Source organism: Etheostoma spectabile, chromosome 20, assembly GCF_008692095.1.
Source record: "Etheostoma spectabile isolate EspeVRDwgs_2016 chromosome 20, UIUC_Espe_1.0, whole genome shotgun sequence".
Classification (NCBI taxonomy): Eukaryota; Metazoa; Chordata; class Actinopteri; order Perciformes; family Percidae; genus Etheostoma; species Etheostoma spectabile.
In genome coordinates this window covers 9,151,306-9,177,889 of record NC_045752.1, presented here as the reverse complement: position 1 = coordinate 9,177,889, position 26,584 = coordinate 9,151,306, and the positions used below count along the sequence as shown (strand labels likewise).

General features: G+C 38.0%; 1 protein-coding gene across 3 annotated transcripts in view; it reads right to left on the bottom strand.

Annotated features, from left to right (window-relative positions):
• The window catches only part of ltk (leukocyte receptor tyrosine kinase), a 49,277-nt gene extending 45,920 nt beyond the window's left edge, over positions 1-3,357 (bottom strand). For 2 of the 3 annotated variants that reach the window (XM_032500276.1, XM_032500277.1), the window contains exon 1: positions 2,372-2,792. In XM_032500276.1, coding sequence (XP_032356167.1) covers positions 2,372-2,477 — 106 coding nt within the window. In that variant the 5' untranslated portion in view covers positions 2,478-2,792. Of the gene's footprint in view, positions 1-2,371; positions 2,793-3,112 lie in introns of those variants that run through there. The other variant, XM_032500278.1, reaches the window with a different exon arrangement.
• Between the last annotated feature and the right edge of the window lie 23,227 nt (positions 3,358-26,584).

Genomic DNA, 26,584 nt, shown 5'->3' with positions numbered 1-26,584 from the left:
TTTCATGTTGTGTCAAGCCTTCTTAGTGTTTTAAAAATGTTGATTGTGATGCTATCATAGTAGTGCAACCGGGCACTTTAAAACTTGCCTGGTTTCAGCCTCATCTTGCTACTGACTGTGCTCCAAATGTACAAACAGAGCTGTGGAATCGTGTTGAAATCGTCCAGAATTCTCCTTTAAATCTGATTTAAATGGAATTAAGCAGAACGTAAACAACATAATTTACCTTTATGACCAGTTTGACTTCTTAAGCGCACACTTTCACTGCAGTCCCAAGTAAGTAACGTCCACAGTAATTAACTAAGAGCCTGCTGGTTCAGTATGAATTAGTAATGGAGGACTGTCTGACGTAACCCTAAATCTGTCTCTGTTGCAGTCAGCCAATATCTTCAATAAGATTAAAAGCTAAAGTCAAATCAAAACTGGGGCCTCTACGGGATGTTTTTCATCTGATTTGAAACTGGGTAGCAAACTGAAAAGGTACATAGGGAGAATTACAGGATGGGATTTGATTTTTCGTACCCCATATTTTAGCATATTTAAAAAGATTTTCAAGGTAAGAAAAGCAGAATTTCCAATCCTCGTTTTTTGGGGGAAATCAGCATTGGCTTGGCTATCTCTCTTATTACTAATGGCATAGCTGCATTTTGGCTGTGGTCCTCTTTGTGCCATTTTGAAAGATGTTACTTGCCATTTGCAAAAGCTGTTAGAGGAGGGGAAAAAGGAACAGTTAAAAGTCTGACACAGTGATGAATACCTCCAGTGTTTCTACAGTACAACATCACGCTGCATAATGTGTACAATAGGCCAAAGTGATTGCATTGCCATTATAGTATTTTTTTATTAGACTACCAACAGCAAGCAAGCACTTACTGCATGGAAAGTGTTAGAATTCTGCCACTTTTGTTTTCATTGTATTTCCAAGGGCTGAAATGAACTAATAAAGGAGCCACATTCTATTCACTCTGGCCACATTCGTTCTATATTTCAGAAAAGTAATCATGGTGTGTCTCGTGTATCAAATCAGTCAACTTTTAATATTTAGCCTAGACCACACTCTTTGCCCAAACTTAACCAAGCCTAAACATAACTATAGAACCACTTAATCGTGCTTTAGTTGCCACATATAGGTATGGCTACAGTACATCATTTTGCTGACAGAATCATTGTGAACGTGTTGTACCTTTAAAAGAAACATTCATTAATAAGCTTTTCAACTACTGTAAAAAATAAACTAACTGCTGTTGCAAATTAGAAGTAGCCTTTAAACATATTTTCAAGGAGATGTATGAGAAAATTGTACCCCACTTGCTGCTAAACTAGGCTGCATGCTGGAGAGGACTCAGGAACAGATAGGGAGGGGGGTCTGAGACTGTGAGTTTTGGCAAAGCTCGCCCGGGGTGTTCTCCTGTCACTGGTATTAACTGCAGTGAGAGCCACTTACACTGGTGCAGCCTCTGTGGCTGCTGAAGCCAAAGAGGACACACGCCAAGAGACATACTTCTCCTGTCTTTAGTTTAAGAAAAGGTGATGTTGTTGAAGACATGTGAACTAATGTAATAACTGACATCTTAATAGGAAAGCCTCTAGCATGAAGTACAAATTCGGCAGATACAAGAGCCTGGGTGCAAAGCATGTGGGGCTACATTGGAGGAGAGAACCCAGTGTGAAGCAGCACAAACTACATCCATTTACCAGACAGTTTCCCCTGGGATGAGTCATGCACATCAGGCCTTAATATGTAAACGGTGGACGTATGTTTTTCATTTAAAACCAGCTGAAGTCACAGTGATGCCAATAACCTAGTTCTTGTGAATCCAAGTGACCCCATCATAATTTTTATGCCATGACAAGCTTCTGCAGGTTGTAAACACTGACTCCAATCATTCTATATAAAAAGAAAGACTGATTGGGGATTTTAAATTGAAAAGAAATTGTGAATAATTCTACCTTTTTCAACAATGTGTATGTTATTTTCAGTTAGGCTACAAGCTTAAACATAATTACAAAATTGACAAAATTACATCTGACCATGTAGCTGCTTCATTGCTACCGTAACTTATGAAGAGAAAGGTCATAGTTTTCTCTTTTATTTTTGTTTCTATGAACATTAAAACGAACAGTACAATATTGTATTCCTGCAAACCCACTAACTGTAAAGAGTGCTGTTGCAAAGCCCGTTTCTTGCAAAGTCTTGTAGTTGTGCAGTGCTGCAGTGTAAATTAATGTAAATCAAATTCCCAAAGGTGTACCTCAAGAGAATATGAAACCTGGACTGATGCCGTTTTCCAAAGTGGATGTGAAAACACCTCTGGATGTGTACGTGGAAATGAGAAAGAGAGGGAGGGAGTTGCTGTAACGTTATACTCACAGGCACTCAGCGAGATGAAATCAAACAGGCTCTGGCTAATTACTGGAGTGTACTCAACTGGTGATGCCTGTTCCACACGAGCAGCGGCGGGTGTGATTTCAAACATGCTGTGTTTGCATCAACCAAACAATGTTTTTAATGCTCATTTTCCATTTGCGAATAAAGAAAAACCTGAAATGTAACGCTTAAAAATCTCGAAAAATAGCAAGTTAGTGGATCGATAAAGCCAAATGAAAAAACAAGTTAGTCAATTAATCATGATAGCCTACTTCCGATTCATTGAAGAGATGAAAAATGGCGGCAGGCATCAGATAAGTGGATACTGTAAACTTCAAATTAATACACGAAACACGAACTAAATGATATTATTCTATTTTTCCTTGGTTTGACTAGCGCTGTTTTCAGCGCGTTGCGTCTTCTTCTGCAACAATTTAATGGGCCCCTGTCAGGAGAATTAGCGCCACCTTGTGCCTGTCTCGATGACCCAACTCCTAATGTTAATGGATGGAAACGCACATAGACCACATTTCGGAAAATTCGGTTAAAAATATGCGTTACGTCTGACTAGAAACCAGTCTATTGTTGGTGAATTTTTTAATTTAATCATTTAAAAAAAAAAACATTTAAAGTAGCCTAATAAAGGAATGAAGACGGAAAGGTTATTATCTGGTTAAACATTTCGTCTTGCCTATAATAAAAAACACTAATTGAGATGGGCTAAAAGTTAATTACGGTACTTACTTATCAAAATGACGATGGAGAGATAAGTATGGTAGTTTTTTATATAATCCATAGCTCTTGTTTCCGGCAGGTCCACAGAGAGTCCGTGTAGTTTTTGGCACCTTTACGTCCTCATGAATACATTTACCAACATGCTCGTGAAGCACAAAAACGGAGACACACACGCACTCGCTCTTCGCACAGCGTATTGTAGTTGTTTCTCGAAGTTGCGCAGTTACTCATTCCAGTGATGCTGATGCTGCTGCAGCTCCTAGTGACGACAACCCCCCTTTCTGGCTTGCTCTCTCTGTCTCTCTCTCTCTCTCTCTCTCTCTCTCTCTCTCTCTCTCTCTCTCTCTCTCTGTTAGTCATAAAGGGTCTTGGTCCTAAACATATTAATTTTCTCAGGCTTCACTCTTCACTTTTATCTTCAGTTTTGGAGTTTTATCTGTGTGCTCCAGCTGCAGGTGGCTGCTTGTCCATTAAGAATAAAGTAAAAACATTAAAATCATTACAACAAACAGCAGAAACCATAGCGTTGTTACACTGTAGTGGAAGAACCTATTCTTTATTCAGGTAAAAGTAACATAGGCTCTACTTATTCTATTTTTGTATAGTGCATTTAACATGTTGCCAGGGCCAACAGATGAACTGGCCTTTTGGGCTCATTCTGAGTTTTTTTTCCACAAATCAAATAGCATTACAATGCCAAATAAACAAAATATTTAAATATTCCCATTATTTACAAGTAAAAGTTCTGCATATAATTTACCTAAAATATGTCTTGTACTTGTTTTAGGCACACTTAAAAGTAAAAGAGCATATTATTTAGACAGGCCATTTTTGCGTGTTTGTTTCATATACACTTGCAGTCAGGTTTATCAGGTACACCTAGCTACACCTAATCAGTCTAATACAACAGTCCTGCAATAAATCACCTTGAAGATCATAATGTTCATATTTTGTTAAATGTAAACTGATTAACTGCTCAGACACGTAAACCCACTTTGCCTTTGTGTTGAATGATCAAAGATCAAAGTAAACAGCAGTCCTCTGCTTATGGTGAACATGCAAAACTGTGAATTTCTGAGATCTACATTTTCGCTCAGTTTGAACAATGCAGATGGTGATGTAAAAAACATTTTACTACAATTATACTACGCCTTCTTAATACAGCTCAACAGTCCCGCCCCTCCTCCGAGAGACCTTGGGTTCCAGAAGTAAATTTCCCATTCATTTCTCCCATGGATGTCTGGAAAAATCTGTAGCCTACATAAAGAGTTTTAGTCCATACCTTAGACTAACCAGCTACGATGGGACTCGCAAACATATTACATATGATTTTGAGTGAAAAAAAACAGAACACAAAATCCAAAATAGGGTATAGGGCATTTTTTGGCCAGGCGTCCATGGTTACGTAAGGTAACGTAACCCCATTTGCTCACGTCCTATCCCCTGACCAATCAGCTATCTTAACATTAAAGTTTAACTCTCTCCAAAATGTAACCTAGGGTGTTTTTGTGAATGTACCCGGGTCAAACTTTAGTTTAAAAGTACAATTGGGACGGAAGCACCACTTTTAAGATTTACCATGTCTTCAATTTTCGGTCAAATGGTCTTTTAAATGGGAGTGCTGGGGGCACTCCTATGATACCATCAAAATCAACATTTTTAAAACACTACGGCTCGACACATCATGAAACTTTGCTCCAAGTATCACTAGCTATCACCTCTACACATGAGCTCAGCATTGAGAACATTGTTTGTGTACACAGAATTTACTAAAAAGAAAGGTTTTGAACGAATTAGCCTACTTTATCAGTTGTTACGGGAACATTCACAAAAACACCCTAGGTTGCCTTTTGGCGATGGTTATGCACCACTCAAGGTCAAATTCCTAACCCCACCCAATTGGCCAGTGGGTTTCATAATTTCGCGTGTGGGACTTGACCAGAAATTACGTGGGAGCCATAACAACGCGCCATGCACAGCTCCTACTATTACCACTAGTCATAGTTAGGGTATATTATCGTTATTGTTACTATTATTGCCACTGTTATTCATACCCACTGATATAATCATTATGAATAATATTTCTGTATATCTGTCTCTGTGTCCCAACCGTCAGCGGCAGAGTCAGGTTCTCTCCGAGGTTTCTGCCTGTCCAAAGGACGTTTTTCCTCTCCACTGTCGTACCAAATGCTTGCTTTTGTGGGAATTGTTGGTCATTTTAAAATATGGTTTAGACCTACTCTACTTGTAAAATGTCCAGAGATAAGTCATTTATTATGATGTTATAATTTTACACTCTAATTAAAAAATGTTTAAATGATTTGAATTAACCATATATGACAAAATGTTCTACAGTTACAGATTTGGTGGGAAGCCCTTTGATCTTTATGGGAGCTCAGAAAGAATCTCTTAATGAACAAATACATGAACATTGAATCTAATAATCAGTGGCATGTGTATCGGCAGAATAATAGTCAGATTATAATGGTTGCATTGTGTCTGTACATTGTTAGGTATTGGTGTACTCACCAACCTCCAGCTACCTGCTGCCTTCAATAAGCTCTCCTGACGTTTTTTCCTCTTATAGGATGAAAGGAGAAATTCATTTTCATTCTTAAAGGCTGAGGTGAGTGAGTTCAACTTAAAGGTGTCACACAAAACAAGGGTTGAAACAGGTCACTTTCTAACCCAAATGTGCCCATGTGAACATAATAACAATAATTGCCCCCCCACCCCCACATAAACACAAGATTACGTCAGCAATAATTGAGATCATTTATATTTTTGTGTTTTTGTAAAGCATTTTTTTCTTTGTGTATCTAGCTAGTCTTCGACAGATATTAAATCTCTCTCTTCAGGAATCGCAAAGCTCAAAGTTCGGACATCCTGTTTTTAGCACAAATCTGCCAGCAAAAGAGATTTCCACAGGGTGATCTGGCCACAATGGTTACAGAGCTGAATGAGAGCAAACCACTGATTGTGATTGCCTGTCTCATATTCTCCACAGAGGTCTCTACCAAACCGGCTGTCATGGCCTCAGCCAAATCTGACCAATGAATTACTTCACATTGCCCCTCTGCTAAATCTAATGTTGTGAGGGAGAATTCCCCATGTTTGAGTTACAGCCATGGCTGCCTTTCAGCATCCAGTGTATCATTTATCAAGGCTTTGAAAGCTGTCCAAAGCAAATATACAAACTGCCACCTCTGCTCATCAGTGATTGATGTGTCAGAATCACAAACAGTATAGATTTCTACATGAAATACAAGAAAATTGTGTCACAGGCCGGTCCGTGACCTCCAGATTCCCTGTGAATTCTGTATTTTTTTCCCTGTCAGTCTTTCCCTGTGTCTCCTCCCCTGTGTGTGGTGTGTGGCGTGTGTGTGACTTTATCCGCAGGGGCGTGGCGCCGCTGGCATTATCAGGCACACCTGGCTTTTATTATTATCAACAACAGGTACAAGAAACGTGGTGAACTCCTCAGGCCTTAATTCTCAGTGTCTCATTCTCTGGTAAGAAACTTAACATCGTAACTCGTTTGGACTGCTGATTCTTACCGTGTCTCTCTCATCTGCAGCACCAGCCTTAACTCCTCCACTGCCGTTGCCTGCCACGCTCCCTTGCCATCTGTCAACATCCAATTCCATCTGGATTGTTACCACTCTTCCTTCCATTTTCTCTCGGACTTGGTACTACGAAGAAACAATAAACTTTCTTCAACTTGAACATTGAGTCAGTGTTCTGAATCTGCTTCTGGGGCACATACTAGAGCTTACCGTAACAAATTGTGTCCGATTTTGATAAGTTGGGTTTTTGCAGAAATCCAAGAAGACGTAACCTAAGTGGGCTGTGTCTAAAAAAAAACATACTAGAAACTGAAACACATGCAGCAAATTAGTTGGGAACAGAGTTAAGTTTTTTCCCCCATGGTTTTCTTTCTTCACTTTTGCAGAATTATTATAATTTTACAGATATTTTTGGTGAAGGGAAGCCAGTGAAGTTCCAACCATGCTGTGTAAAGTATGCAAGTTATAATTATGTATAATTGAAGTTCATGTTGAAGTTCAAGAAAAGTTGGAATAGATTTAAAATGTCATCTTGTCTTTTTCCTTGTAGGTAGCCCTGTTTCCTGTTCTCATCATTACCTCAATCCCTTGAATGCTGTTGAAAATGTAGCACCTTGTTGTTAGGTTGTTGTGTGGTTAAGGTTTGCCTTGTTGCTGTGGTGACTTGGAAAAACAGATGAACAGATCACTGTACTGTAACAGCAGAATGTATTTTATCCATATCTAAGACACTAACGGTATCAGCTTTATCAACTATTTCAGTTTCAGCACCACAAAACCACAGAGCAGGAGCTTCTTTCTAGATTTACCATTCAGCCATTTTTCCTAGCTATATAGACCAGAATGCAATGCAACTTGCAAATTATTGCAGGTGTTCTTTACACCTATCTGCACTTCATAAGTTGGAAACACAGGAAATCCCAAGCTAAACCAGAAGTAAAGCAGGGAGGCCAGGAGGAGGTAAATAACAGCTGGAATGCACATGAACAAACTGAAGATAATTATGTAAGATTATGCAGTGGTGGGAGAGTTAATGAGTAATGCTGACAGTATCATGGAAACCAAAAGCAACATAGCCTCTAAATTTATTGGAGTTACTAACAGGCCAAACACTAGCAGTGTGTTAAAAAGTTAAAGCAGCAATAAAATCTATAATTTTATAATAATGATGGATCTATGACAGTTGCTTGCATGAAGCAGCTAACTGAGAGAAATCCAAAACCTTTGGTCCATCTGTATTTTGGTATCTGTTGTTTTGGTTTATGGCCACCATTAGTGTCATTCTTCTCATTTTCAGGCACAGCAGGAAGATGTTTTTATCCAAAAAACTTGTAAAAAACAAAACAATGTACACCAAACCTCAACTCTGGTTCTAGTGAACAGAATGGAGCAACCCCCCAAAAAACCAACAAATATTTCCTTGAGTAGTTGTTGGAGACAAAAACAGAGCTATAAATTGTTTGCCTTAACAACTTAAAAGTATAATATGCATTATTTTACAGAAAACAATGCAGAAACTAATATAGTGCTTCACTCTTTAGCTCGCTCAACCACCACTGCTCTCTCTGTCTCTGGCTGTGGAGGGGCCAAGTCAAAATGCTGTGGGTTTCCAAACAGTAAGTGATACTCACTACACACCTTTAAAAGATGGTGATATGTCATTTTTGGGTTTACAGCTTGTTTGCACTGTCCTTCGAGAGGCCAGAAAATGTGTTGTTTTTAGAGCTTAACATCCTGGAGTGTTTCTTAGAGGTCTCCTTTACTGTTCTGTTGGTTTTCGAGTGTCCTCAAAAGTGTCTTGATCCTAGATTTTTTTACACTGAGAGGCCAATCTCGAGGACTTTTGCACAGGTCACTGAAATTACTCATTTCATGTGGGCATTTAATGACATTCCTTGCACTTCATGCAGGCTGTCCTGGGTTTCTGACTATACCCAATGGCCAAGCTGGAGTTAAGGCAGCTAGCTGTCGTCTTTCTCTCACCACGTTCCCCTGACCTTTGTTAGACTACGTATACCATCTCTCAAGATGATCTCAAATCTAATCATGCAATTCAATTAGAAGAACCTCATTGGCCTCAAGGCTTTGTCTCAGGTCTCATTAAATGACATTTCGTCTTCTGTGAACAGAGTCTGGTTTGTTGGGTGATGGAGGACGATGTGGTGAGAGAAGTAGAACAGAGGGGTGTCTTCAATTTAAAAAACAATAAGCCTACAAATATGTCTTTTTCTAATTAGAGGAGGATAATGCCACCATCTGACAGCTGTCAGGTGTTTCATGTCTTCAAATACAGAATTTTGGAAGTCTCCTTTAATGTTCAATTTGTGTTGAGAGAGTGTGAGTGAAGGGTTTATTCAAGTGTTGCTGTTACTTTGTGTCCGTCTGTGTTTGTTTGAGACAGAAATTGCATTTCCACCGCTAAGCATGTGGTTTCAAAGATTTCTCTGAGTCACATCTAATTAGCCTGAAGAACAATGCTTTTCTTGTTACCCCATTGAGCATTGCTTCAACAAAATGTCTAAAAACATGGCTTGTCATTTAAAAAAAGATTCCGACTATTTATGGGTTGGAAAGAAATTGTCGCTTGTCAAGGGTTGGGTTAGGGTTACACACTGATTGAAACAAGCTTTTATTGTTGATCACATTGTCTGCTTTTGTTCAAGCATTGCTACAGGTTCTATATACTCACCATGAATCTCCATCTTGGCAGTTTATCGCTGAAATATTATTTAATGTTTTCTCTCTTGCAAGGAGGTCAGAGTTGTGGGTCATTTGCACCTTTTGTGGAGCTGCTGAGGGTTTGATGTCTTGCTCAAGAGCCCTTAAGACATGCCTGCAAATGCAACTTGAACTTTGATGTGGCTTGAAATGGAACTTAAGTGCCAGACATTAAATCTGACTCGAGCCATTCAGAGATATTTTTATTTTCTCTTGCTGATAATGCAGATTGCTTGAACATCTAATATTCATGAAGTTATTTACATACTCTACAACATTTTTGCAGCTGATGACATGAGGTGAATACAGTTGGCCTAAATGTTACTACTTACTGTAGGATGATAACTGTAGGAGGATAAATGTACTTCCTGTGTGCACTTTTAGAACATTTTACTTTTTTAATGTTAGATGTGATCCAGATACTGTATTTGTGTTACTTCTGTTTTGCTGTGTGTCTAAATATGGGATAAAAAGTAATGGAGGTGCTAAATGAAGGGGCTCTATCCAATGAGAGTGACTATTAAAGCTTCATTTAATTCTTTACCTATTCTTAATGTGTGACTTACCGCATTTAATCCATTTAGAAGTTTACATATGCTAAGCCTCTCTTAATGACTTCATTAGCTAACAGCCAGATGTATTAACAGATGTTGTCATGCAGCAGCAAACATGCATGTATTAACCTCCACAGTTGCCATGTGAAATACAAAGCTTTCTGGGTCTGTTGTGTTGTTTTCTCTATCTTTAGTGTGTGTGTCTGTAAGTCTTATCACGGCCCATAAGACAGTCCCTCCCCATTTATTATGTCGCAGTACCTCAGTACCTGTAAACAGGTGTCCTTGTACAGTACCTCACAGAGTTGGTTTATGGACCAAAATGACAAATTGACAAATGAGATCAGTGTATACACACACACACACACACATATATATATATATATATATATATATATATATATATATATATATATATATATATATATATATATATATATATATATATATATATATATATATTATAGGGACATTAGTTTGGGGGGGGTGGGGGGGGGGTATGTCTGTGTGAAAGATAGAAGAATAAGAACAATTTGGTAAATATATACTATGCATATATTTCAGCAATTATCAGTAAAAAATCTTTTTCCAAAATTGTGTTTTGTTTTGTTGATCTTGGCATGAGAGTAAAATCTCTGACTGGATATTAATTCTTTTTGGCAAAAGATCAAATCCTGAGGCAAATTTCTTTTTAAATATCTTGAATTTAATAAAAATAATAATAAAAGAAATTAATAAAAATTATAATATAATAAAGAATGTAATAAAAAACATAGAAGTCTGCATTATAAATTGAAATATTAAAAGGAGGGTTATACTTTAATACGTTTATTAACATTACCTGAATTGACATGAAGGAAAGCAAATGGGAAATTCAAAGAAAACACACCTGAGACATGTGGCAAGACATGTGGAATCAAATCAAGAGATGATATAAGAATACAGAGGAAAAAAAAGACTGTCTGGAATAGTGATAGACCGATCAATTTTGAGATAATCGGCATCCGCCAATGCCTGTGCTCACCAGGCTGATTAACAGAAATGTATGCGGACACATTTGCAGGCAGCCTTGGCAGTATGGCGGCTGTAGAACAAAGTTAGTGCTCCTCATTGAGTCAGTTTCTTCACTCCATCAGCAGATGTCATCGTCATAGTAACAAGCCTTCAACCAGCTACATTAGCTTACAGGGCTCGAAAAAACTGTTGTACAGGTGTACCCATCCCCCACTTTATCACATTTATCATTTGGTATGGTGGTGGGGTGATAAGCAAGTGTAACTGGGAAATCTTTTAGGGGATAATGGAACATTTTACAAAATGACGTGCTTAATTTGTGCATCTTTGCAATATTTTGACAATTATTCGTGATCTTGCTGAGAGTTAGATGAGAAGATTGACACCACTTTCATATCTTACTGATAAATTTGGAGCTAGAACCAGCAACAGGTTAGCTTTGCTTAGCATAAAGACAGCAGGAGGAAACGGTTAGCTTGGCTTTGTACATAGTTCAAATATTTAACCTTCTCACCAAAGTCAGCACGTTGTATTTTTTGTAATTTTTATATTTTGGTTTTTGAAAGATTAAATGAGATACAACACACACATTATAAAAGCTTTAGAGGTGTAAGTAGACAGATTTTGTTAGGCTACCTTTGGACAAAGCAAGGCTAGCTGTTTCCAAAGTGTCAGTCTTTATGTTAAGGGAACGATTGTCCCCCACCCCACTCCCCCGCTGGCCTGCACTCACACTGCAAGAAAACATTCAGGGCCAGAGCACACCTATGTCATTACATTGCAGGACTCGCCCACTACAATTCCCGTTCATCTGTAAGGTGAGAACCAGACCTGGGCCTGTTTATGGCCAAATTCCATCCAAACTGAACAGTGTCATGGCCCACCTCTTTCAAACAGACCAGAGAACGGATTAATGTAGCGTGCCCAGTTAAGCCATGACAGGCAGAAAACAGCTTACATCTGGTTGCTAGCTCAGCCACACAGCTAATCACAACCGTCAGAGGAAGAACAAGAATTCTGAGCTCAGCAGGGAATATTATCTCATGTCCCTCCAAAGAGCCACAAACGTCAAAAAGACAAAGCTGATGAATAATACAATTTCCAGAAGGAAGCCAGACAATAAGTTCAGTCAGAAACACAATACTATAAGCTTCATTTTGGATCAGCTAAAAGTCATATCTTTACTTTCTGTGTATTTGCAAGACATTCTATATGCTGTCCTGGAGGTTAGAGCCATATTCCTGTCTGCTGTCCTGCTAAATGTTAAGCTCAGCTCATATTTCTGTTAGTTATTACAGGAGGAGGTCTTGGCATAGATGCAAAGTAATTTAGCGGAAGTACATTATGTTCATGAGTGGGTTTGTTATTATCTTTGCTTGCAGTAGATCACAGTTCTCAGCAGATTAGAATAAAATCCTCTGCAGAAATCCACATAATAGGGGCGGCCTCTAGCTCCGCGTTCGCCCCATGTTGGCTGGGTCCTTACACTGAAAAAAGTGAAACTACTGTGTCATTCATTTAACGTGCATTTTACATTGGACAAGTGAAAAATCATGGTTTCGGTTTGAACCTGTTTGTGTTCTGCCTTTAAGCAAAAAACAACCAGCTAGACCAACTTAAAGAAACAGTTTTACTTAAATAGTGTTTTCACTTCAATCTGGAGGTTTTCTATAGTGACCACATGACGTCACATTAGCTTGCTCCCTGCTCGTGATTTTGCCGTCCGCGGTCCGCCATTACCAGCTTCGAATGGGAAGACCATCTGTGGCCCAGGACATCGCTTTTAGATAAGGTCAGTATCACAAATTGTGTTATTTTGCCGGAAAACAAGTTGTTTTAATTTGCATTTATGTTTAGTGGCAGAATGGATAACTTGAAAGTTGTAAAAACTTATTTTCAGACAACTGGTTTGTGCACGTTTAGCTAAAGCTAGCTAAACCAGGCTATTGCAAAGCCAAATGTTGCCTCTATTTACAAATGCAACGTTAATTTTGTTGTTAATATTATTTGACTGTGATGTAATGTAGTGTGATAAGTCTCGTTTTTCTAGTGCTACATAACTATAACGCTAGCTCCTTTCTCACATGTGCCGCAATCGTGAACTAATTGAAATTAACAACAAGGCTATAACATTAATGTTATATGAGAAGGCAAAATCCGAATCCGTGTGATGAAGCCGTTTTTTTGTTTGTTTAGTACAACTTTGTAAAATAGCTGTTTGGGAGTAACGGCAGAAGAGGGGCGAGTCTGGACATGTTTCACCGAGGGCGGGGGCTGCTCACCCCGCTACACACGGGCTGGCAGCAGAGCAGAGGACAAGGTGGAACTACGCAGACACATTTTAGAGAGAAGTGACATGCTCCTGGCTGTAAGTGGCTTAAACAACCGAAATAACAATAAAGTAACTATTGATTACAACTATTTTGACATATTTGGCGCTGGCTGCCTGGCCCCGTCTCTCTTCCACTGCCGACATGATTACAGTCAGTTTGCTTACTGCATGCAACGTAACGTTTATGGTTGAGTCTGAAGTTATTTCAGACATGCACCCCTATTTAATAATAAGAAGGCAATGTAACGTGTCTGTTTCGTGTCTGGACAGCGCCTCATCTCTCTGAAGAGATGCAAGCATAAGGTTATATATGGGTGTGGGGTTAAAACTGAAACATTTTCTTATTTATTTTAACTACTTTATTTTATAAATGTCTTATTTAATTGTCAAACAATGCACCCTATATTCTAAGAATGTCGCCTTAACCTTTAGTTACTCCTTGTGTAGTTCTAATCTGATAAAATGGGCATATTTTTTATTGTAGTATCTGTGTAATACACTAACACGTTATTTAATTCATAGAAATTTAGAAATTGTGGTGTGCATCATATATTTTGCTAAATAGTTTCTTGTTAAACTATAGAACAGTGGTCGGCAGCAGTAATATCGCAGCCAGATTGCTTTGATAGCAGAAAAATTTAAAATAAATAAATTGATAGCGGCCGGTGCTGAAGCAGATCGTTACTCACAGTTACTCACTTAATCACTTCCTCTTTAGTTATTGTGCCTCCCACAAAAAAAGCGCAAGAACGTTTTTGCCTGACTTATTTGCCGACCCCTGCTATAGATTATATAGGATCCTGTGTATAATAATTGTTAGTTGGGATTTGTTATTCAGGGACTGTTTCAGTATATTTCTGAACTGTTAACTAAAATTTTTATTTAATTTAAATTTTATCCTCCTATACACAAAATAATACTCTCAGCTTCTAAATCCACACCAATGAAAAAAAGTATCTGCACTTAAAATGAATTAGCACTTTTGCATATGAAATAAACCCAAGCCGCTATTAATTTCTACTAAAAAGCATATGGTTTGACTTATATTCAGAATTTCCTAAAGTTAATATTGACTGTGTAAACCAGAATTGTCGAATACGAGTTGTTAATCATAATTTGATATGAATTTAATGTAGTTATGGAAATATTTTTACTACAACTAATATGTTTTGTTTTTTTCTTGTTTTGACTAGATTTTTGGATGGGCAGACATGCAGTCAAAAGGCCAGCCAAGTTGCAGGTTATCTGAATCCTGATGACACCAGAAAGCTAATTCTGCATGATGGAATTCCAGAGTCAATGGAGCAGCTTATGGATGAAGTCAGGAAAGTGTGTGGGCTAAGTGGCAATTTAAGACTGCAGTACAAGACAGAGATTTGCTAGTTGAATAGAGATGCACTAGTTAACTTGATATCTTCTGCGGAAGGAGAGGCCAACCACATACCTGACATTCAACAGGGGAGACCCCAGAAAAATTGGAAAATGAGAGACTGTCCCTTTTTTTTTTAAGTTATTTTTTGGGGTTTTTTTTTTTCCCTTTATTTAGACGGACAGATGTAAGTTGTGAAAGGGGGAGAGAGAGAGAGGGAACGACATGCGGCAAGGGCCACAGGCCGATTCGAACCCGGCCCGCCGCGTCGAGGAACGAGCCTCTGTATATGGGCATCCGCACAGACCACCGCGCTATCTGGATGCCCAAGAGACTGTCCCTTTTAACTGAAGCAAAAAGTGCAACAATCGTGCATTGTAAAGGACAAAATGGACAAGACTTTTTCTCTGCGGAGACAGGACATTTTGGCAAAGGAACAGAAGTGGAAGAGCTGAAGGAGAGAGGGCCTGCATTGTTCACAATGGATGAGGCAAGTAACTTTTCAGTGTGCAAACCTGTCACCTTCGGCAAAATTTGCCATTTTTACCAAAATAGGTCATTTATGCAATTCATGTTGATCTGATGAGTTTCGGGGGGGGGGGCTTGGACACCAAAACTGATTGGTTAACTTGGTAGCATGCATTTCTTCCTGTATTTCAACATTACTTTAGCGATACTTGTTAGCTTTTGAAGTGGGACGCAACAAATAAATCAGTGTTTAGGAAACCCAGAAAAATGAATCAAATGTTTGTTGTCTAACCCAAGATATCACACCATTGTCATGTATTTACATTTGTTCTTTTTCTTTTTTAAAGATCAATGCCGAGTTTATGAGAATAACAACTGTTCCACTTCAACCGCGATTCTTGGCTTCACAGCACCACAGCAAGCTGATAGAGATCATCAGAAACAAAGGAGGAGTTGTCAGAGAGAAGACCCGAAATACACTGAATGTTCTTGATCAGGTATGAACTTCCTCAAGATATCTAAATGTATTACTGATATCACATATATATTGGGGTGGCAGTCGCTCAGTCCATAAGGACTTGGCTGGAAAGCGGAGGGTCGCCGGTTTGTGTCCAGCTCGGACCAGAGATAGGGAGTGTGGACTGGTAGCTGGAAAGATGCCAGTTCACTTCCTTGGCACTGCCGAAGGTGGCATTGAGCAAGCTCCTGAACCCCCCTCGCTCTGCCATCTCTCCATGTGTTTGTGTATGTGCATGTGTGTGTATTTCAGACCTGTGTGTGTGTGTGTGTGTGTGTGTGTGTGTGTGTGTGTTTGGTGTTGTTGTGTGTGTATGTGTGTATAATATACTAGCATTAACAACAGAGTGAAAAAACATTTTAGTCTTTTTTTCTTCTATAGAAACATTGTAACTAGAAAATAGAAACAGTGTTTATGTTTTAACAAGTTTAATTGTGCCTTGTAACCTTTTTTTCCAATTCATTTGTAAATCAAAGCTACTATTTTTCACATAGCACATACACGTGTGCATTGGTTATTGTTTGCATCATAAAGATGCAAAATTGGACTACTTAATAATGCATTGTGTGTGTTTGCACTCTCACTTAGAGCCTCGATATGATCAAAAAAGGGAGGTGTCTGCTGAATGCTTATTGTGTACCTTGGTAAGATGTGACAGCTTATCAAGGAGCATCTGGTATACTTTTGCATTTATCACGTAATCTTAGACAAGGTGAACATATATTAAACTTTCAAGTTCATAATGTGTTGTCCGCACATGGGAAACAGTTTCCCTTAGAAGGACAAAATGGAAGCTTCGTATTATCTGTGTTCCACTAACCGTTTGTAAATAATCCAGTTTTGTTGCAGTACGTTGTGGCCTGGTTTGAAGTTAGTCATGATACAGCAATCAATGGCACAGATACATCTGTTAATAAACAACTGGCCACATAACTATCTTTGTGCTAGTATTATTTTTGTAGAACACAGTATATTGTACTTTAATTACATTATGAAATAGTTTGTCACTTCAGAGCAGCAGCAGAATAGATGGAGCGTGAAAGCCTGGGTCATAAAAAGGAATAATATATACATGTAATAATTATTACATGGTAGTGATCTTGGTTAAGTTTGATACCACCAGTATTAAACTATTTAATCTTTTTGCAAAGCATATGTTATGACTATGAAGATAGATTTTATACTACTTGTACCATTAGGGTTGGGTAGATAGATGATGCCATCGTCCATCCCAATGTTTCAATGTAGCCATCACCTAACCCTAGTACAATGTGGTAATAGTTTCAAATCAGTTGCTTTGAGAAATATTTGAAAGAACAGCATTAGGTATCTGCTAGCAGGTCATTAGATTTCTATTACTAGACCAAATTTGTTTTTTTTAGATTGATGTGGAGAATGTTTGTGTACAATCATTTTTATAAACACATCGGACACTGATTTCATCAAATAACTGTCTTGTCTTTTTCTAAAATCAAGTTGTTCAAAGGATGAACTCAAACAGAACTGGAGATTCTACAATGGCAGTGTTTTCTTCAGGGAAGATGAGGATCCTCTCCAGCCACCACATACATTGGGATTGTCATTGAAGGTGTGCAGGTCCTTCATGAGTTGCCATCAGTCCCACATGCATGTGCCATGTTGTTTGGCCTCATCTATGCTCTGAACTTGAGCTATCCAAGTGACACAATACACGTTTGTGATGCCTGCAGAAAATATTTATGGGAGTTAGTTAGATAGTTTGTTCTCTATTGATTTGTCATTGTAAGGGGTGATACACACGTCCTGGGTATTTTGTCAAGGATAGCCAGGTTATAGGAATGTTAACTGTATTATTTCACATATCTGAGGTCATAATTGTAGAGTTGTCAAAACCTTTTTTAATACCACATTAATGTGGATAAATGTTACAAAAATGTTGACTTTCTTTTGATATGGTTGAAAGTAATGTGACATTCATACGTCCTGGAAAGTCAAAGAGAGCCAAATATTAAGACTGTTAGACTATTTTATACTGCTTAATGGTTTTTACATTACATGTCAATTTTTAAAGTAAATCTATAAAACAGTTTTACATTATTGTGGTAAAAGTAACAGAAAGGTTGCATACATTTTTGTATTGAAAAGATCATGATTTCTTTTTTTTATACTTGTCTTTGTTTTTCTCAAGAGTTTGATGTGTTACAGCTACCAGCTGGCAGCAAAATGTAATTCTTTTCAAAACAAAGAAGGTGTGTACATTTTAACAGTGACATCACAATAAACATTATGGCTTTGAATAGAATATTCCTGTCTTTATTTTTGTAAGTCAACTAACATTTACTGACAAAAGGTTTTTGGTTTTATCTTAAGTAAAATCCTTCTTTTGCCTTAAAGCTAATTAGTTTGGGTCGTGGTAAAGTTAATAGTACAAAGCAAGGAATTGTGGATATTGGCATTATTAACATCAAGTTAAGTTTATTCTTGTGACTAAAGAATAATTGATTATGGTACAATTAAAAAAATAGTTGCACTGAATAAGAAATTTAACTAGAGTAAAGTTAATAAAATTGCTTAAACAAAATTACAGTTTTAATTTGGATTAGTTTAGTCCAAAGTAAAATTTATACTTGGAAGTTATTAATTAAAGTAAGTTTTGCCAAACAAAGATTTTAAGGTGGATCAAAGTAAAAAAAATGTTCACAGTCTCAATAATAGACATTTTTACTTTGTGTGAAGATACATTTTTTCTTGGCCAAAAGAAATATTTAGATTGATAGTAAATAAAAAAAATTAAGTTTTAACTAAATTAAAATACAGTTTGAGTAAAATTATAAATTTAGCTGTAACAAATCACGGCAATTTTTTTAGGTTGGTTCAAGTTCATTTTTTTTCAGTGTGACGCTCCGGGGGTCGAGTCCGACCTGCGGCCCTTTTGCTGCGTGTTGTCCCCCATCTCTCTACCCCTTTCATGTCTATCCACTATAATAAAAGGAAACCCCCCCCCAAAAAATAATCTAAAAAAAAGAAGGAAATCCACATAAGAACAGACAATGTACTCACAAATAGGTGCTGACCCTACATCTCTTTCCTTTACATCTACTGTGTGTCCACATTCAATTTAAATATTATAACATAAACAAAAAATTGGCCTGGATATTGTGTCTTTTTGATATTCCAATGATAACATTCCAAATAGAGCAGCACTGCCACTGTAGAGATTAAAATCTTTTTCTAATAAAAGAAAATATTTCCATCAATCCAATTCATATAAATAGTTTCACAAAAATGTCTGTAGGGGAGCGCTTCCAGCACTCAAATAATATAGTTCATAGCTCATATTAATAGTTATTGTCTCAGCTGGGAACTTTGTTGTACTGTGAGATTAACAAAACAATTGCAAGAAAAGTACACTTAATATCAATTTAGACACAAAACATAAAAAGTAAAACATGATAAAATGTTACACTGCTAAGAGGTAAGCTATGAAATGAATACAAAAAAACACACAAACATGCACATAAGATTGTGAACTTTAATCTGAATAATACGGAGCCCCCAAAGAGACATGGGTAGTTATTACTTTTTATCATCCTAATGTTAAAGGAAAATTCCGGTCGATTCCAATACGTTGCTTAATTGTTTGTAAATTTGGACTGCTGTCAGTAGAGAGAAAAACGAAACCAAGGGCACGTTTTAAACAGTTTTTTTGCCTCTAAACATGTTCAAAATGTCATTAAAAGTGCCTACCCATGTGCAGTGATTCATTCCGAGTGAACACAGTGAATCTGACTGTTGTAGATGTGACAGAAATACATGAAAATTCTGCTAATTCAGCTGTGTTTGATTCCTGTGTTGATACTGCAAGGAGTGCTTCGGGACCGTCTACAAACTACAACACCGAAAAGAGATACAAACATATTTTCAAAAATAAGCACAAGTTTATTTTTTTTAAAAGTAAGTGCTGTAGCACAGATAACGGGAGACAAGTTATAATTGTTGTAAGTTTGGAGACGCTACCTTATTTAATCATTAAATTGATAACCTACATATTTTTGTTTTATCGCTTTTCTGTGTTGTAGTTTGTAGACGGTCCCTAAGCTCTCCAACCACTGTCTCAACACCGGAACTAAACACAGCTGAATTAACACAACTTTCATGCATTTCTTTCAGATCTACTGCAGTCAGATTCACTGTGTTAACTTGGAAGGAATCACTGCACATGGGTAGGCGCTTGGAATGAAATTCTGTACATGTTTAGAGGCTAAAACATGTTTAAAACTTGCCCTGTTAAAGCCTGTTGGGTGCTAACGCTAGCAAGAGGAGAACGCGGTGTAGGCAGCACCGATTGTTTTCATTTTTGTCTCTACTGACAGCTCTCCAAATTTACAAACAACAGAGCTAACAGTAACCTTATCATCTTTAAGGTGGTTCATGACACTATCAGGTATATTTTGTTTTCAGAAGAATACCTCCTCCTTGGCAGCCATTCTGACTGGTATTCAGATTGGTTTCTCCTGAGCACGAGATACTTTTGCACATCATAACGTATCTCACGCTCACAAGAAAGTTTCTTGTGGGCACCATAAAAAAACAAAACTATGTCACTTTAGGAACTCTGTAAAAACTCTGTAAAACATGTAGAAATAAATGAAAAGATGTCACTAATAGGTTTCAGTTGACCCAAATGATAAAAAGTGACAACTTTGCTGAATCTAATTTTCTAATAAAGCATGCTTATATCAAAGACATGTAATGTAATCAGCTGACAGTAACATTATACCCTAAATTTTAAATGGTTTTAAATGGATGAAATGAGGAATATAGGTCCATCAAATGGACCTATATTGGACCAAATCCATCTCTAGAGTAGAGTTACCCAAGCCAATTACAGGCCCCAGTTACCTGGATAAGGAGAGATGAGAGGAAGCGGGGTATCGACGGTACTGAGTCGGAATGACTTAATGCTTGTAACACACATTATTCCTTCTGCCACACTTGATTGAGTGGCTTCTAGAGTGTAACAACAGGATTCTTCCCAACACCTTGATAGCTGCCGAAACCAGGTGTGAAGTGGTGGTCTGACACTCTTCAGATTCAATTGTCATAAAAGACAGATACAAAGTAACCTCTCAATTCCTGACATACATCAAAACCAGAAAAGAAAACAAGGCTTATTGAATTGTCTAAAGGCTCTGACACACCAACTTGACAGCCGTCCGTCGGCAGAAAAGGTAGTTGGACAGATCAGTCATCTCCCTTCTCTCAAAAACTTCCTCTGAACACACTGAAGCAACGCTGACTTAAGTGTATGGTCTGCGCGTGCGTGAGACGTAATATGTCTCTAAAACAGCAGGCGGCGCTAATCTGTATTGTTGCCCAAGAAATGACGGAACTCTCCAGATGTAGTAAACACAGAGCACGCTATCGTAAGTTCTTCTTTTCATCAGAGAGTGTCGATAGTAGTCAAGAAGGATCGTTGTTGTCATTACTCACTGAATGGAAGGAAATACGGTGGCTAGTAATGAGAAGATACTGGCGTTGTCAGCTCCGGTTTACTCATGCATTGATTCGCTAATCAAGGGCAGGAATTCCACCAATCAAATTGGTCATTGAGTCTGACTGCCCGTTGGCTGATTCAACAAGTCAAATGCCGACTGACGACGGCGTGGAACACACCGACCAGACTCGAGTCTCCGACGTCGCCAGACTGTCCGATTATTGAGTTGGTGTGTCAGAGCCTTAAGAGAGGGTTTAACTGATCTGAGGGGCTTAAGCAGGTGCACGTATAGACTGCAGCCACTTTGCAAAAAAGCAGCTTTATTGATCTCAGACCAGGTTTGACTTCAAGCTCCAAGTGGCCCACTTCAAGACAGAGTGCTTCAGATAAAGTAGGCTAATGAAGGAGCTGACAAATAATTAGAGAGAAACAGAGGTGCCGCAGACAGACGGAGTGCTGTGTAACCCATCTGTGATTCTCTTCAGTAGTAGGAGAGCAGTCATAAATCTCCCAGTAGTGGATAGGGGTTCAACCACCACTGTATCGACAATTATGCCAATAAAAATGTGAAGCTCTATTTTGATCCTTTTAACTTTTTTGTTTTGTTTTAGCATAATTTGTTAAAGGTGGCATCATAACTTTACAAAAGAAAACAAAATCTACGTTTACTCGGCCCAGATTTTCATGATCCAATTATTTCCCACTATAACCAGAAGAGATTTTTGAAGCTGTTACCTCCGTCTCAGGTGAGATTTTTTTAATAATGCCCTGTAAAATACATCAAAATAGGAAAAACTAGGGGTGTGAGACAGTGATTTTCTGCTGTGCCCACAGCCTCACAGTCACCTATTTGTCAATAAAAAAACATCTACCACCCATTGAGCATTACATTTTGAATATTCGCAGCTCAAGGTGTCTAAACAGACTAACAATGGTTGAAAAGTTGTCTTCATCTTTACCCTGATCTTGTACAGCTTCTGTAAAATTCTCTGTTGTCAATATGCAAATAGATGTTAGGGGTGCAAGATATATTGACTCAATATCATTATCGTAATGTATCGAAAGTGTCGCAATAAGTATGCATTTTTTTGATTATTATGTGGAGCACTGCGTCCCATTAGTTGGCTGTGTGGCTTAGTTTTGTTAGATTTAGACCCCGCTTGAAATACTATAATGATGATCATGGTGTTTCATGTTTACATGTTTCCAGCTTCTGTGCCACTTGCACATGTCAGTGCACGTCAGAACACGGGTCCATTATGTGACAAAACCTATGTAGTGTACCACGTGTGCATATTTCGAGAGAGTGACGGTACAAGTGAAGAAATTGATAGAGACAACAAAACACAACGAAGCAGAGAAGCGAAAGAAAAGTTGTGTCCTGTTCCCTTTATTTATATATTTTATACTGTACAACCAGTATAACATGTCCTGTTCTGTAGACATGGTCATTAATCATTTATTCATGTGGTAATAGTCCATCGTGCAACCCTACTAAATGTCTTAACAAATTTGAGGTTATCAAACAGTCTTTCAACTGTGTAATGAGACTTTTACTAAGAAACAAGACAAACAATTGTATTGATGGTGCCCTAAATGTTAAGCCTGTCTATCTCTCTTGCAGAAATGTATTAAACCAGTATCACAGATGCCCATGGTGTAATAAGTGCCATAAACATTTTTGCTAACTTGGATGTTGTTGTTTCCTGTAGGAAGGGTTTATAAAAACGTGACACTCAAGCAGAAAGGGAAGGACAAAGCCTGACGCACTGGATGTCAGGCAATATCTTATTGATATATCGATATCTTTTTCTGCAAATCAGAAAGATACATGCATGCTGCAGTTACTGTAAGTAACTTGATGGGAGAGTTTTGTGTCTGGACAACTTGGGTGCCCTAAAGCTGCAGTAGACTGATGTCTTTAGAGCACTTGCCCAATTGCCCTTGATTTTAAACCGTCCCTAGATAACTATAACATGGATGACTGAGAACCTTCACAGGCACGCTTTCACCAAGTATCATGAAAATCGGGCCAGAAGTTTTTTCCGTAATCCTGCTGACAGACAACAAAACAGACAAACCAAACCAAAAACATAACCTCCTTGGTCAAGAAACACTTGTTGAGGATTCTGGTCATGGCTTGGATTTGTTTTGAGCTTTACATCCTGCTTTAGCCTCTCCACAGACCTAAAGCTAGCACCTCCAGCTTACCAAACTCCCAAACCAACAAAGTGCTTCATGGTCAATAGGAAACTCACTGATGTTCACAGACAGCTTTTAGCATAATTGCCATAATTAAAAACAGGTCAAATAAACTCACTGACCTGTTAGAGCCTCTGCCATTTGCAACAAACAGCTCCATTAAAAGAAATCAATGGTAAGCCATACAAGCGCTTCGCTGCTTCATTTAAGGTTCTTCTAACCACACCAATGTGAATTTGGCAGCACTATACAAGCCATACTTTTCTACCGCAGACAGGATTTATAATGCATAAAAACATTGTTCTTTTTTCATTTTTTATTTCACATGGTGGTCAAGGACTACAGTGTACACACACCAACCCACAAAGCCCCATTGTGCCAAAGTACAGCCTCATGGAACTGCTAGCATGGTAGACTGATTGCCTTGTGTAATCATAATGACCTGATACAAATATTATAGTGGCAATTACTCAAATACAACAACCCAATGAAGGAGAAATAAAAAGTGTGATTTTGTTTCAGTAACCATTTCTGAAAGGGGACCACACAAGGACACCTTTTTACGATATGTGGAAGGGCCAAAATGCCTGAAAACTCAGGGACAGTGCATTGAAATACGAAATGAATATGTTAGAGACAAGCTGCTGTGTCTAGTATATAGTAGTGTGATGCCAGCCAGTCAAAATATAAACACCATCAATATCCAGAAGAAACAACTCTGCTGCAATTTGTTTCCTCACAAGGAACCCTGATGAATTATTAGCAGTACTCAAACTGTAGTCATGCAATGTGTTTTAATGACAACAAGTTGGAAAGATCTTTTAATAATTAGGCCACTGTTCATAAAAAATCATGTCCAGGCACTCCAGGTTAGGCCACTGTTGTTGAAACTAACACAGAGATTATAAAGAGTCTAGATGTGAAGAACACATATTGTATATGTAAGCTTACAGATAACTTCATACTGAAGTAAGCTGTAAGATGTACTTGAGTATGAGGAAGAAATTCCCATGGAAACCTGATAGCCAAAAAGAAAATGACAAAGAAGAAAGAGTGCTTACCTGCAGCGCTTGAATGTCTGTGGAGGAGATGATCTTTGGGCTGCAAAGTGCTGCTGGCCATTGTAGCAGAAAGTGCAAGTTGCTTATATAAACAATGGTTGCAATTGAGAAAAAAAACTAGAATCCTCCAAAAACAGAAATGGGTCATAAATTTAAGACACTCAACAAAAGTTCTGGTCCACAACAAAAACCGGAGTGGTGTTGGGCGAGTAAAATTGCAGTATTGTGTGTAACAGTATTTTCGGACAAACTGCTGCTGCTAATCCCGTCCTCCAGCTCCGGTCAGACAGATAAGCAAAGACTAGGAGAAATCACAGTACATGCCTTGCATCAATCATAATAACCTTTACATAAAATTGCATTTTTTTTTCAAATCTAATTTTGATGCTGCTGTCTAATTGTTACAACCTCAGATACATTGCATTATATTGTGCTTAAAAAACTAGGCTATACAACACTGACACGTTTGTGTTTGCATGCAACAGTTTGTATTGTAACATTGGAGCCAAAAGAGTGCAGTTTAGGTACTACAGAAATCCTGACTGTTTTCTGTCCATTAAAGGTAGCGATTGGGTAATGGAAAAGATAATGACAGCTCTAAATAAAGGCTGAAAGAGATAATTAAATCCTTGCTTTAACGTTACTTTTTACTTAATCACACACACTTGCAGATTGGCTCTCATAACATGCTGGGTGGGAGCAACTGAACTACGCGTCACTGAGAGAACTCAGAGTAACTGCAAAGCTGCAGTCTTCATCATTTAGTTGTCGACTACAACAAGACTAAAACTTATAAGGATACAAAGAACTTAAATGTGACTAAAACTAATACACATTTTTTTCTAAAGACTAAGTCTAGTAACAGTAAATCTATTTAAACAGGACAGTTCAAGTACGGCGTTCAAATGTTTACTTTGAATGAAAGAGAGGCGTTATCAGCACCATGTACTTAGATTTACTTCACGTCTGTTAAAGGAAGAGCTTTCAATAATAAGATAATGCTGGATAGTAGGCTATAATAAATAACAATGCATCATATTTTAATTGTGATATTTTGCGAGTAAAATGTGAATCTGCAATGTAAAGTAAAGTAACATTTCTCTATCAGGTAAAAGTACTAGTACAATACTTTCCTCTGAAGCACACAGTAAGTCAGTAAGTCAGTAGTATACAGTTGAGTTACATATTAAGTGTATTGTGGGCGGCAATACTACAGGCCAAGAAATCATTTCCAAGCAAATTCAGTGTTATAGTTGTTCCATTAGAGTTCTCAATTTTCCACACTAGTGACATATTCTGTGACCTATAAACCATTTCATACAGTTCAGATGTGTTTTAAGAGTTTGTGTTTGTTTTGTTTAGAGCTGCCAGCTGTGGTTTGTATTTAATGTGGTCCATGTATGCCGTTACTTTAGACCAGATGCTGAGAATTTCTGGATAAACTGGTTTGAATATTGCTTTTCACATTGTGTTTACATTTTTGTGTTTAAGCATACACAGATGACCCGCAGACATGAAAAATTCAGCCTTCAGCCAAAATCTTGTATGCACAGTACACCATTTTTTTCAAATTGATTTAGTACAGTTGGGAGTTCTGGATTAGCAGAGCCAGTCTATCATCTTCCGTCTCTCTGTCTATCACAAGAATGCATAGTACATGCATGCTCAGTGTGTGTGCTGATGGTTGGTGGAGCAGATGTGAGCGGGGGCAGATGTGGCCCGCTGGTGACATAATCTCTCTTGTTGTTGTGTTGTTTCCAGGGGTGTTGAGTAAGAGCTCAGTTTCCTGAGACTTGCGAGTGGTTTGAAAACTGGTTAATGTCATAAACCTTACTGTTGTTTACGAGTGGAACATTACAGTAAGCCTGTATGTAGAACTATGAATAAGTGGACCACAGAATCCAAAGTACAGCGCATCAGACATTGGTTTATTTTGCCCAGAAAACATGCCAAAATAAGTTACATCATTATTTTTGTGAACATGTTACATTCCATTCCATGAAAATTCTGAACAAATCTCATCTGTTTTAATTGGTATCATAAATTGGTATCATAAACGATTACCCTGTCTTCCTTTCTAAAGTTTTATCTGCGGGAACCTACCTTGAACCACTCCTCCTTCCTGTGGTGCCTCTTTCTTATCTATCTAGTCTAGAAATTGACAAAGTTGAAACATTAACAAAAAGAATAAACTTGTTCAATAG